The sequence below is a fragment of the Mytilus edulis genome, chromosome 1 (genome assembly GCF_963676685.1).
Source record: "Mytilus edulis chromosome 1, xbMytEdul2.2, whole genome shotgun sequence".
Classification (NCBI taxonomy): Eukaryota; Metazoa; Mollusca; class Bivalvia; order Mytilida; family Mytilidae; genus Mytilus; species Mytilus edulis.
In genome coordinates this window covers 73,657,165-73,672,306 of record NC_092344.1, presented here as the reverse complement: position 1 = coordinate 73,672,306, position 15,142 = coordinate 73,657,165, and the positions used below count along the sequence as shown (strand labels likewise).

The window sequence follows — 15,142 nt, the reverse complement described above, 5'->3', positions numbered from 1 at the left end:
TTAAATGAAAATTAAAAAACAAACGAAGCAAAAAATCTCAAAAGTGTTTGTTGTGTCTGTGTGCATTTTAAAAATTCGTGAGATAACGTTTACTTATTTTAAGAGTTATCCTGAGATGTTCAAGTTCATGTCGGCAATTTTTAAATTTGGCTCATCAAGAGATCGGTTTTTGTTAAAAATGTATTAATCATTTTTCTAAAAATGATCTTTTATCGAAATATATATATAAACTCGTTATGGTAGTGGAATTTGTAAGGCATACCCTCACTAATTACAAAATAATTTAAATGTGTTAAATTCAAAATTTACTTATTGAAATCTTTCCTCATAACGATAGATATGAGTTTACTAGGTTTATGAAACTTTTAAAGAGTTTCTCAAAACTTAATTGATAAAAATCTTCCAGCTTCCGTTCAAATCAATAATATTTATAATATTTAGATGTTTGTCGGTAAATATATAGATATCCGGCAAAAAAGTGGCCCAAATGATGAAGTGCTTCTTGGTATTGGTAAAAATTACTTCCTTGTGTGACTTTTATAATTAAGAGATGAGAAAGTATCTAGTCTTGATACAAGGTAAATAAATAATTATACATCTTAAATTAAGTCATACTAAGACTTCAAATGATAAGAATATGTGACAAACTTTAATATTTGGAAAATATAGCGTTAATTGTATTTTTAGAAGTTTAAATTTCTTTCATGTTACACTTTATAGAACCATTTACTGTTGTAATTCATTTACTATGGGTCGTTGTAAGCAATTATTATTATATTCTGAATAGGTTTTTGATGTAATGAAATGACATTATGATAGTATTTAAATGATACAAGTTCAGTCACAGAGAGCGGCTGTGGTCGTGGAAAATTTACAAACAGACCAAACATGTTTATCAACAGTGACGGAGCTAAAGAGGGTACCGTTAATTTGGCCCTCCCCCTCTTTGACGATCAATGCTTTTGAATGGTTGGAACTCCCTTCTTAATTAAAGTGTCTGAATTCACCCCTGGCTAACCACACCGCATTTGTATTTGTCTAAAGTCAAGAACCTGTAGTGAAGTGATTGTCTCTGGTCCGTTGTCTGTTATTTGTTTAACGTATATCATTTTGTTATACATTAGGGCATTAGTTCTTGAATTGTTTCATATTTTTAAATTTTGGGGACTTTTATAGCCGAATATACGATGTAGTTTTTTTTCCTTTTTTCACTGTTGCCTAATTGCTTACATCCACTTCATTTGAACTTCGGTGGATAGTTGTACCATTGGCGATCATAAACCTTCTTATTTCTATATAAAACATCGTTGAAATAATAAATGGAATTGTTGAGAACTGGGTTATTGAACTAATGCATATAATCACTCCCTCAATAAGGTAAAAAGATGCTTTTTTAACGATAACATCTTATTTGATAATCACATTTTTTAAAAACTTTTTGTATATATTAATCTTAAAGTAGTAAACAAGGCATACATTGTACCTATACTTATATCATTATTATTTAGTTTTGTTATTTACTTTTTTATTCGCAGATAGTAAGTTACTTAGTGCACGTGCGTAATTAGATTTGGTACTATGTTAGGCCTGTTACTTCTACACGTGGCCATTTTGTTGACTGTTACAGCACAACGTAAGTCTTTTTATATACATTTATTTATTTTTCTTTTCCTCACCATTTCACAAAAGCGTAACGAATCGATGGCTGAAAAAGTTTAAGAAAAGACCCGCCCATTAAAATAGAATTGAAAATGGAAAGGGGTGATTTGGAAATTATTACCCTACCAATAGCTGACCATTTGGTCTTCACAATATCGAGAACATTCCGCTACCGAAGACGGGCATCATATGTCTCTAAACAAAAATGTGTTCGTCTTCAGCGAAAATGAAGCTCACACTAAACTCTGTAATACATTAATGAACCAAAATAATTAAAAAAAATGAAAACAAAATGTAAAAGACATATTAGACTAACAAGGGCAAGAGGCTCCTGACGTGGGACAGGAGCAAACATGCGATTGGGTTAAACATTTTTTTTTCTCACATTCAATCTATAGATTTTATGAGACTCCGGTATGAATTTCTCAGGCTGGTACAGGATTGGGGAAATGTTCGTAAATGTCGCCAACGTCGCCAACATTCTGAACAGTACCCGGTTCGCCAACGTCGCCAACGTCGCCAACATTTTGAACAGTACCCCTATTCGCCAACATCGCCAACGTCGCCAACATTCTAACCTGTTCACCAATTCGTCGCCAACATTCTAACCAGTACCCCTGTTCGCCAACGTCGCCAACGTCGCCAACATTCTAACCAGAACCCCTGTTCGCCAACGTCGCCAACATTCTAACCAGTACCCCTGTTCGCCAACGTCGCCAACGTCGCCAACATTCTAACCAGTACCCCTGTTCGCCAACGTCGCCAACGTCGCCAACATTCTAACCAGAACCCCTGTTCGCCAACGTCGCCAACGTCGCCAACATTTTAACCAGTACCCCTGTTCGCCAACATTCTTACCAGTATCCCTGTTCGCCAACGTCGCCAACGTCGCCAACATTCTAACCAGTACCCCTGTTCGGCAACGTCGCCAACGTCGCCAACATTCTAACCAGTACCCCTGTTCGCCAACGTCGCCAACATCGCCAACATTCTAACCAGAACCCTGTTCGCCAACGTCGCCAACGTCGCCAACATTTTAACCAGTACCCCTGTTCGCCAACGTCGCCAACGTCGCCAACATTCTTACCAGTATCCCTGTTCGCCAACGTCGCCAACGTCGCCAACATTCTCACCAGTACCCCTGTTCGCCAACGTCGCCAACGTCGCCAACGTCGCCAACATTCTAACCAGTACCCCTGTTCGGCAACGTCGCCAACGTCGCTAACATTCTGAACAGTACCCCTGTTTGCCAACATTCTAACCCATACCCCTGTCACCAACATTCTTAACAGTACCCCTGTAACAGGGGTATTGGTATTAAAACCTTTAATCAAGTTGAACAATTGCAACCTATCCAGAAACTAAATAGTGCTACATTTTTTATAATGAAATAGCTATAGCCCATAAATAGTTTCCAAAAAGGAATACAAAAATCTTCAAAAAAGACTTACCAGCCTGCTAACAGCCATTTAAACATCATTATAAAATGTAACAATTGCTTTTAAAATAAAAAGCAGTAACTCAACAGTGAAAATCAGGTCAATGACATGTACATATGACAGACATTTAAAACTTCGTAACATTATACATCTGCATAAATTTTTTTTTTAAAAGCATTCAATTCTTTAACTCTAAAGAGCCTGTGTTGTTGACCTTAGTCTAAGTGCATATTCTACAGAGGACACATACTCTCCAACATTGCTCTTGTCAGATTATCTCAATTCATTACAGTTAATAACTAAATAATAGACAAAATTGCATTTTACACTGTGTTATTTTTTTTACCATGTCTGCCATCTTCATTGGCGGGCGGACAGGGTCAGAGTACATATTTTACAAAAAAAATACATACTCCAATTATTATTGTAGCCATGTCTGGTAAAATTTTACCTACAAGTTTCAGATTATATTTTTGTTAAAGTAAACCATGTAAATAGACAATTTTAAATGAACATTGTATAAATTCAATTTATATTCAACTAAAGATTTCTTGCTGTTGTGCAATACACTGTGCTGTTGCGCAATACTAAGTATGCTGTTGGGCAATACTTAGTATGCTGTTGGGCAATACTTAGTAAATCTTTTGTCAGTTTGACACATTCCCCATTTCCTTTCTCAATTTTATTCAATAACTTCTCAATGTTTCATCAAAAATTTATAAAAAAAACTAAAGGGAGGTTATCTTAATAAATAAAAATAAGTCATCAAATCTTAATAAAAACTGCTTTAAGCACTTTAAGGATATTGTCCAAACTCGGAAACGTAAAATCTTCAATTTATAAAAACCAAAAGAAAGCTTACAACAATATAGATATAAACAATTTAAATTGACATTTTTAAGTTACTGTCCGAAAACTGGAAAATCCCCCTTTTTGTATAGAATTAAACCCCATAAATCAAAAAAGGTATAGTATAAAATTTATAAAAATCAAAAGAAAGCTCATGTAAATAGAATTTAACAATTCACCACAGTTTCTTGCAAGTTGGTGAAATTATTTTTAAGGTTATTGTCTGTAAACTGGAGAATCTCCCCTTTTTTAATAAATAAAAGTAGGAAACAGTAAATCCAGTATATCATTATAAAAAAGAAAAGCAACTCACGTCAATAGATATAAACAATTTACCAAAGTTTTATGCATATTAGTTAAAGAGTTTTTCAGTTAATGTCCAACATGTTAAAAACGAACGAACACACAGACGGACAAACTTTCAATGATAAACCATAATACGTCAGTCAGGAGTATTACTTGTACAAGTTATTTTTAATTACTTGCAGAAGTAATATTAATTTAAATATGTCCCTTAAACATTCAGATTTTTTTACTTTTGAAAGTAAAAAAGTCATCCTGTCTTCTTTTATTAAATTTTTATAATTTCTTTGCTGTAATAGAATTTTAAATTATCTGCCCTTTGCAGATGTCTTTACTAATCATTTAAGTGTAATTTAATAGACAATGAAAATCTCATTTGTTTGTTATCTTCAGAACACTGCTCATTTACATGCTCCCAAGGAGCAATTTTTGAAGGCCTTGCGCAATTACTTAAGATCTTTGCACAATCAGTTTCTTTGTTGAACTAATGAGATGAAACATTGAACTCTAATAAAAAAAAATCAGTAAACCAGGGAAAAATCATGAAAGGCATAAATTTACATCTCAAAACTTAATGACTTTTGTGGGATTGTAAGAAAAATTTACTTATACAAGTAAATTTTTAAGAAAATTAAGGGGAGATTATTCAATAATTATTTATTTACTTATTTTTTTTACTTCTTCAAGTAAATAAAAATAAATTGTACAAGTAGTACCCCTGACTGTAAACGGGCGTACAACAAACATTCTGTGAGTATTGCATGGCAATGCAAAATCCCCTACAAATTAAAAAATTCATTGTATTGGAACAAAATTGTAACTTGATTTATAACTTGTCATTGTAAACATTAAAACAAATATCAAGTCAATGTATTTAAGCATGACAAAAAAAATGTTTAAAACTGATTATTTCAGATAATTTTCTAATCCCAACAACCATTACTCTGCACAAAATTATCAGACCAAATAAAAAATTTAAACTTGAACTGTTACTTGTTATGATAAATTTACATTAAATTGTAAACATTAAAACAAATATCAAGTCAATGTATTTAAGCATGACAAAAAAAATGTTTAAAACTGATTATTTCAGATAATTTTCTAATCCCAACAACCATTACTCTGCACAAAATTATCAGACCAAATAAAAAATTTAAACTTGAACTGTTACTTGTTATGATAAATTTATATACTAATTATCAAATCCATATATTCAAAAATGACAAAAAAGGTGAGGAAAACCTGGGAACAGTATATCTAACGTTAATATATATGTTCCTGGGAAAACTGATTATTTTAGTGAATTTTCAAAAGTAAAGGGACCATAACTCTGCCCAAAATCGTTACACTGCAACAAAATTCAAACTTCTTTGTAACTTGCAATGATAAAATAAAAAACCAAACATCAAATTAATATCTTCAAAAAAAATGCTTATTTGGACCCCTTTTTAGGACCTTAATTCCTAAACTGTTTGGAACATAACCCCCAAAATCAATCCCAACTTTACTTTTCAAGTTTCCATCCTTGAGTTTAAATTTCATACAGATCCATTCACTTAAACTAAAGTTATGTACGGAAATTAACTATTCCTACTCATAATTTTTCTTTATTAAAGTTTTTATCTATGTACATGTTGTACATTTATGACAAATGTTAAGGTACATTGTAATACATTAAAAGGTAACAAGAATTAAGTTGTAAAATTTAATTAACATCAAATTGGGTTTCGCGTTTTCAGGCATTTATAACCTTCAACATTCTATGCCTACTTTCATATTTATAAAGTACCATAATTCTTAAACAGAAAAATAAATATATTACAAATATTTAAATTGATCACTGTTTTGTAATGCAGTAACAATGGTTAAAGCATATCAATAAACATAATAAAGCATTGGCTTATAAGTTCATTGGTAAATTGCATAAAAACAACATAAAGTGCAAATTTCCAATCTATAGAGAACTATAAGTCAAAAATAAAAATTGTCAAAATTTCAATGCATATATTTAACTTTACCATGTTTACTATTGTATTATTATTGAATTAATACCACCATTGTTTTCCTATATATTTATGATATCAGTCTTTGTTAATTTTTTTTTTTTAAAGTGTGCATAATTTATTTGTGTCAACATATTCAAATAAAAAAATACTTGATATGAATAAAGTTTTATCCTGTCCAGTAAATCAGCAAAATTTCACATAAGATTTCATTATATTTAAAAAAAAATAACCATCACTGCACAAAGCTGGAAGAGTGGAGGTAAACAAATTTTCTCCTGTTTACAAGCTTTTAAAATTAATTTAACCATGTATCCTCAAATTTTAAAAACATTTTAAAATTTTATAAAAAAACTTAATAAAAATAAAATAGTGCTATAAAACTCCCAAGATATATGTTAAAAAAAAAATCTTAAATGAAAAGCAGGTTTATCTTGACATCATATGCATATATAACTGTCAAATTCAAGAAAACATATATTTCTATCCTTTTTTTAACTTTATATCAAACAGGATGTCATAGACATGATTGATAGAAGAAGATGTGGTATCAGTTACAATGACACAACTTTCCATCCAAGTCACAATTCATAAAAGTAAACCATTATAGGTAAAAGTACGGTTGTCAACACGGAGCCTTGGCTCACACTAAACAGCAAGCTATAAAGGGCCCCAAGAATTACTAGTGAAAAAAACAATCAAACAGGAAAACTAATGGTCTAATCTACATAAAAAACGAGAAACACTTATGAACCACATAAACAAACGACAATTACTGAACATCAGATTAAAAAAAAAATCAAAATCATGCGGATAATGATAAAAATTAAAATATAGTGTAGACCAATGAATACACATGTAATCAAATATTTGTTTTATAATTTCATCTCCATTAAAACACCATAACATGATACAATTAAAAACCAATTGTTCAGAGAACAATTGAAGGTCTTTCCACCAGTAAGAATCTATTTAAAAATGAAAATATTAAAATTTGATTTTAAATGTCAGTTTCAGTATCAAATGACAGCTTATTTTACGTTGACTCCAAAAATATATGGTTTCCATATAGAAAAATATATAAACTAGAGGCTCTCAAGAGCCTGTGTCGCTCACCTGTTAATGTGTTTACTGATGTCGGCCATCTTTGTTGGTAGGCGGGGTCATTAGACACTCTTTTTAAAAATAGATACCCTAGTATTATGATTGTGGCCAAGTTTGGTTAAATTTGGCCAAGTAGTTTAATTTTAGAAAAGATTTTTATACAAGTTACAAAAATGAGGAAAAGTTGTTTAATATTGACTCTAAAGGGCAATAACTCCTTAAGGGGTTCTCTAACAATTTTGATCATGCTGACTTATTTGTAGATCTTACTTTGCTGAACATTATTGTTGTTTACATTTTATCTCTATCTATAATAGTATTCAAGATAATAGGTTGTCCGATTCAACTGAAAATTTGTGAGAGGATATATCTTATTCTGATGGACATTAAAATCTTGAAAAATTTGCCCTAAATGTCTTGGTTTCAAAGATATAAAGCAAAAACTGCATTTTACCACTATGTTCTAATTTTAGCCATGTCGGCCATTTTGTTTGGTAGGCTGGGTCATCAGACACATTTTTTTTAACAGTTCTCATGTTTTATTGATAGTTTTTCACATTTGTTAGTTGATACATCAAATACCGGTACCTTATCCCGGCCTCGTTAACCGTTAGCAGTATATAATAAATTTTGTTAGTATTTGTTAGTTTAATTTGTGTTTGAAACATACATTTTTAATTATAATATAATCTGACTGATTGTTAGTCAATTACAAATAGAAAAAAAAATACAATATAAGCATTTATAATTGCAAATCATTCACATTTATAATTACGTAATTTTGTACCGTATTTGACCCTTACTTTAACATCCTCATTATTGAATCAATCTACCTGACACATATTGCTCATTTAGAAAAATCGTGCGGACACATTTTTTAAACTATAAACCACAATGATAATTGTCGCCAAGTTTGATTAAATTTGGCAAAGAAGTTTTAGAGAAGAAGATTTTTAGAAAAGTTACAAAAAATGATGAAAAGTTGTTAAAAATTGACTATAAAGGGCAATAACTCCTTAAGGGGTCGACTGGCAATTTTGGTCATGTTGACTTATTTGTAAGTCTTACTCTGCTGAACATTATTGCTGTTTACAGTTTATCTCTATCTATAATAGTATTCAAGATAATAACCAAAAACTGCAAAATTTCCTTAAAATAACCATTTCAGGGGCAGCAACCCAACAACAGGTTATCCGATTCGTCAGAAAATTTCAGGGCAGATAGATCTTCACCTGATAAACAATTTAACCCCCATGTCAGATTTGCTCTAAATGCTTTGGTTTTTTGAGTTATAAGCCAAAAACTGCATTTTACCCCTATGTTCTATTTTTAGCCATGGCGGCCATCTTGGTTGGTTTGACGGGTCACGCCACACATTTTTTAAACTAGATATCCCAAGGATGATTGTGGCCAAGTTTGGTAGAATTTGGCCCAGTAGTTTCAGAGGAGAAGATTTTTGTAAAAGTTTACGGATGACGGACCACGGACGCAGGACGACTGACGACAAGTGATGAGAAAAGCTCACTTGACCTTTCAGGTCAGGTGAGCTAAAAAGGGAGATAATCGTATACTTCCGGTTTAAAAAGTTTACTTCTGGTATTGTTTGATAGTTTACTTGACACTGATTCCAAAAATATATGGTTCTATATACTTTTACATTGATTTAGTACAAAAAATAGCTACTTCCGGTTGACAAAATGTCACTTCCGGTTGTTTTTTTAAAGGTCACATTGCTTACAACCTAATGCAAAAAGTCCCATGGCTTTATCATGTGTACATATGAGGTAAAAGCAAAGGTCAAAATCTAGAGCGTTAAATAAGCATATGACCTTGAGCTCAATTTTAAGGTCATAAACCAAGGACCTCAAATAAAAAGACTCTAGTCCTCTACTTTATATTGTTAATGAGTTATATTGCCATGCATACATATGATATTAGATATAAAAAGGGGGAAAACTCGCGCCAAATGTCTACGTACCCTTTCGACTAAGATTTATGTGTTAGGACATGTCTTAACTAACAATTTTGTGAAAATATTTTGTCGATATCTCATATGATTTCTGAAAATAAGAGATAACAAGCCAAAATCAAAATTTTAATCATGACCTTGACCTTTGACCTTTACCTCATTTTCATTTTTTGGGACCAAGGACCTCAAATCAAAAGACCCTAGGCCTCTAACACTTATGGTTTTCCAGTTAAAAATGCATATCACTAATATCAAATATAAAAGGGGAAATAACTCTCATATGGAGTCTCCGGATAGCTTCGGTCAAAATTAATCAAATCATCCTGAGGATATAACGAACAATTTGGTAAAATAAATATGGTTGCGAATATTAAGCGATTACAAGAAAAACAGTGTTTGGGGAGATAACTCTTATATGAGAAAGTGTTCGGTTAAGCAGGGTCAGTTTCAAAAGCGTATAAACTGTTCGATATGATATTCCAAAAATCTAAGCGACATCTTGCGAAACAAAAAAACAGGGAAGGAAAAAAATTAGCCGCAAAAAAATAATAATAATCAGAAGAAAACCAATAGGTCTTTCCACGGAAAAGTGGAAAGACCTAATAAATGTGTTTAAAATTATAAACACCATTTATGTTTCTATATATGCCTTCATTTTAATTTATAAATAAGTTCTCTAAGTTTCAATCCTTCAAAACTATAACTTTTACCCTATAAATCATGCTAAAAAATATAAGTTTTAGTGTAAATGTAACGGTTTATTTCTTCCTCTGTGATATTTTATCCTGAGGATAATTTGTCCGGGCAATTTTTTTCCAGGCATAGTATTTCACGGGTTGATTTTTTCCAGAGGAGTGAAAATCTATCTGTGTTATGCGGATAGTATGTACCGGTATATATTTGCCGTACTATATTTCACAGAACCGTGTAAAATAGAGTTCCATTAACTACTATGTAAGTTATTCACAATCAATATATACCCGACTATAATTATAAAATGTTTCACAAAGGTAGACCAAATTTGCATAATTTATCAAACGGAGGTAATTGTGAGCTATTTAAATTTTAAAGATATTAATATAATATATTTCTAAATCTATTTTATAGTGAAATTTTTCATTGAATCTTATTTTTTATATATTCATTTATATAAAAAGATAACTTAAAACTTGATTTAATAAGACAGATTACATTTCACAGGTAAAAACTATCCAGCTGTTAAACATGCTTTTGTTCCAATATATTGTTCTGCTATGATTTATCTGATTTCCATATAATCAACAACTACATCTCTGTCCCCAGACAAAACTATTTATATAGTTAAAAATATCATCATAAGCAAATTCTTCTATTACTGTTTACAGTAGTAATGCAACTATATTTCTACCTTACTTTTAAATTTATATTTGTACTAAGATCTGAAAACAACTCACTTTTACATGTATTTCACTAACCTTATTTAATCATGATATTATTTTCACAATTACCACCTTTGAAATAACTTCTGGTTTTCTTCCTTATGTTCATGAAATTTTTTCAAGGATAATTTGTGAAATTATTTCCCATTATAATACATTTTTTTTTAACAATTTCGCTTTATTTCAAATACACTATTATTATTTCATAGTATTTTCAAATCCTTGGTATTTTTAAAGGAAAAGTTTTTTCTAATAACTATTCTATAAGTTAACTACCCAGATAGAATTAAAAAGGAAAAAATATCCAAGGAAAATATTTTCCTCCGGATAAAAAAATAAGAACAACTACTGTGACATTTTTTCCACCGGATCAAATTTCACCCGAATATAATTTTGCTTTACATAAATATCATTTACCCTTAAAAAGAGTAATATATCACAATTCTTTAACTGTTTCCCCCATTTTACTAAACTTAGTCTTAATCCTAATGTATATTGAGTTGTTATACTTAGTAGCTCTGACACTATCAGTAACTACACCTGTCCACTGTGAATCATTCCCTTTTGTGGGAAAAATTTGGTTGATTATATAGGGAATTATTGAAGCATGACTGGAGCAGGCCCCCCCCCTTAGGAAAAGTTCTGGATCCGCCACTGAAGATTAAAGATTAAACCTCATGTTTCTAGGCTAGTTTAAAAGCCAAAAAATACTAGTACTAGCAAAATAAGAAAAGGAATAAATAATAATTTTAAAACAAAAACATTAATTTATTTTATATTAACCAGTTTACTGGCGTCAGGGTTAGGGGGGGGGGGGGGGGGGGGGGGGGTTTAAATTTACAAACTATGCATTAAAATGGGAACATTTAGTTGGACCCTCCCCCTTTTATCCTAGATTGGCATCCCCAGTCTTCAAGCTTAACCACAAGTCCTACGGCATTGGTTGTAAAATTGCTCTCGGGCTTGTAAAATTCTCTCTACAAGCCAACAGAATCCAACTAAAATTTTCAAAAAATTGAGTGTCTGGCTTGTGGACTCAAAAGTTAAGCGTGAACAGGTGAAGGCTGGAACTCCTCTTTTAAAAATGTCTCATTTGTTCCTGAGTGGTCTGACAGTAATAGAAGTAAAAAGGAATATTCTTATAAGTTAAAACATGCTAAAAACACTAACTTCATGTTTTTGACCATACAGTTAAATCAGTCTTATTGTATGGCAGTGAAATATGGGGTGACATTAACTTTCACAAACTAAACACTCAAGGGGATAACTATTTCAAAAAAACTATGTGGAGACCTGGCAGAAGAGAACGCTCATTTAAGCTTTTGTAAATTTATACTTGGAGTAAGTAAAAAAGCAACAATATTGCAGTTATGGGTGAACTGGGCAGATATATACTCTATTTTTGAAGGTTTTATTAATTATGTTTAAATACTATATACGCTTAAAAAAATTCGATGATTTATTATTAAAAGAGGGTTTCAACCTCTCAATATCTCTACATATTGAGCAGAAAAAGAGCTGGTATACCAGTATTCAAACTTTTTTTAAATACTTTAGATTAGCATCAATGAAAATTATGCACTTCATTTAAAGACGAAGTTAAAAAAACTATTTATGCAAAAAGATGCAATCAAAATATGATTTAATATGGCAAACTGAGCTTAATAATGATTTCAGAGGCAATAAATTATATGGTAACAAGCTAAGAACTTATAGACTTTTTAAAAGCAGATTTTGCTTAGAAAATTACCTTTTGCAGGAAAATTTTAGATATAGACATTATTTAACGAAATTCCGTATCAGTGCTCACGATTTAGAAATTGAGAGGGGAAGGTACAAAAATCTAACAGTGTCAGAACGTATCTGTAAATTGTGTGGTACTGAGGTTGAGGATGAAATTCATTTTCTTCTTCAGTGCCAAAAACATTCAAATATTCGTTTCAACTTTTAAATAAAACAAGAGTGCACACACAGAAATGTCTCGCCTTCTTTACTAATCATTGATATTATGTTGATACTCCTAAATCTAAAGCTTTATTACGACTGTCACATAGACTTTACTTAACATGAACCATGAAAATGAGGTCAAGGTCAGTTGAACCATATGCCAGGCAGACATGTACAGCTAACAATGCTTCCATACAACAAATATAGTTGACCTATTGCTTATAGTTTAAGAAAATAGACCAAAACACAAAAACTTAACACTGAGCAATGAACCTTGAAAACCAGGTCAATGTCAAATAAAACCTGCACGACTGACATATAGATCATAAAATATTTCCATACACAAAATATAGTTGACCTATGACATATAGTATTAGATAAAAAGACCAAAACTCAAAAACTTAATTTTGACCACTGAACCATGAAAATGAGGTCAAGGTCAGATGACACCTGCCTGCTAGAAATGTACACCTTACAATCATTCCATACAACAAATATAGTAGACCTATTGCATAAAGTATGAGACAAACAGACCAAAACACAAAAACTTAACTATAACCACTGAACCATGAAAATGAGGTCAAGGTCAGATGACACCTGCCAGTTGGACATGTACACCTTACAGTCCTTCCATACACCTAATATACTAGACATATTGCTTATAGTATCTGAGATATGGACTTGACCACCAAAACTTAACCTTGTTCACTGATCCATGAAATGAGGTTGAGGTCAAGTGAAAACTGTCTGACGGGCATGAGGACCTTGCAAAGTACGCACATACTAAATATAGTTATCCTATTACTTACAGTAAGAGAGAATTTAACATTGCAAAAAATCTGAACTTTTTTTTCAAGTGGTCACTGAACCATGAAAATGAGGTCAAGCACAATGGACATGTGACTGATGGAAACTTTGTAACATGAGGCATCTATATACAAAATATGAAGCATCCAGGTCTTCCACCTTCTAAAATATATAGCTTTTAAGAAGTGAGCTAACACCGCCGCCGCCGCCGTAGCCGCCGCCGGATCACTATCCCTATGTCGAGCTTTCTGCAACAAAAGTTGCAGGCTCGACAATAAAACTACGGTTTAAAAATTTTATTGGTTTAGATATTAAATCACAATTTATTTGGCTAATGTCCTCTGAAGATATTTTCATACTCCAGAAACTCAGAGAATTATTGGAATATTTATTCTCATATAGGAATGTTTCCTTAAATGATATATATATATAGCAATGTCCAGTGACCCCCCTTTTTTAACCTAATTATATTATTAAACACTGTGCTTGTTGTATTCTTCTACTTGTCTTAATAAAAAAAAATTTTCTTTTTTTTTTTATAACATTGTGTCTTAATCATATTGAATCACTTGTAATCATTTGTATGTAATTAATGTTGATTGTTCTGCTCCTTGTGGGCGCTTTGATTAGCAATAAAATATATTTGAATTTGAATTTGCTGGTCATGGATATTCGCAAATAATTTAAATTAAAAATACAGTATGTGTCAATGTGATCACCTTTGTACTAAAATTTAATTCAATTTTTTAGTAGGTATTTAATGTTTGAAACTTACAAAAATAACTTAAGGGACATACTGTATACCATTTCACAGCATTATAATGTTCTATAGCACCAACATGACCAAGTAATACTCATTAAAAAGTTAGCGGTCAATTTCCAGGGAAAGTTAGAGAAAACGGATGTTGACAACTTGTGTATTTCCAGAGACAAGGACGGATACATAAGGCCAAAATCCGAATTTAATTTTTCGCCATAAAGTTATAATAATATATTTATATCTACAGTAAATTTAATGTTTTCAAACATGCTAAACAAAACATAAAAAATATTTTTTGCAAACTGTGCAAACAGTAAATAAAGAATAATGTTGGAAATGTTGGTGAATATAAACAGATACAAAAATAAATGTTGGCGAACTTGGCTAAGTTGGCAAACTTCAGTAAGTTGGCCAACATTACATTTAAAACAATGTTGGCGAACTTGGTAAACAATAATTATTATGTTAAGGTTGGCGAACAATGAAGTTGACGCACACTTGGCGAACAGTAAATGTTAGTGAACAGTACAGGTTTCGTAAAGGTTGGCAATGATAGCGACACTGGTGAACAGTAATGTTTTCCTGAATGTTGGCGACATTGGCGAACAGTCATTAGTAATGATTTCGTAAATGTTAACGACGTTTGCGACAATAACGAACAGTAATGAGTTTGTAAATGTTGGCGATGTTGGCGAACAGTGTTGATTTCATAAATGTTGGTAACGTTGGCGACGTTGGCGACATTGACGGACAGTAATGAGTTTGTAAATGTTGGCGACATTGGCGACGTTGGCGAACAGTATTGATTTCATAAATGTTGGCGACGTTGGAGACGTTGGCGAACAGTAATGAGTTCGTAAATGTTGTCGACGTCGGCGAACAGT

The 15,142-nt window shown here is 31.8% G+C and overlaps 1 protein-coding gene across 1 annotated transcript in view; it reads left to right on the top strand.

Moving 5' to 3' along the window:
• Positions 1-462: 462 nt before the first annotated feature.
• The window catches only part of LOC139489721 (receptor-type tyrosine-protein phosphatase F-like), a 61,646-nt gene continuing 46,966 nt past the window's right edge, over positions 463-15,142 (top strand). The window contains exons 1-2 of the mRNA XM_071276460.1: positions 463-578; positions 1,536-1,633. Of these exons, the coding sequence (XP_071132561.1) occupies positions 1,579-1,633 (55 nt within the window). The 5' untranslated portion in view covers positions 463-578; positions 1,536-1,578. The remainder of the gene's footprint in view (positions 579-1,535; positions 1,634-15,142) is intronic.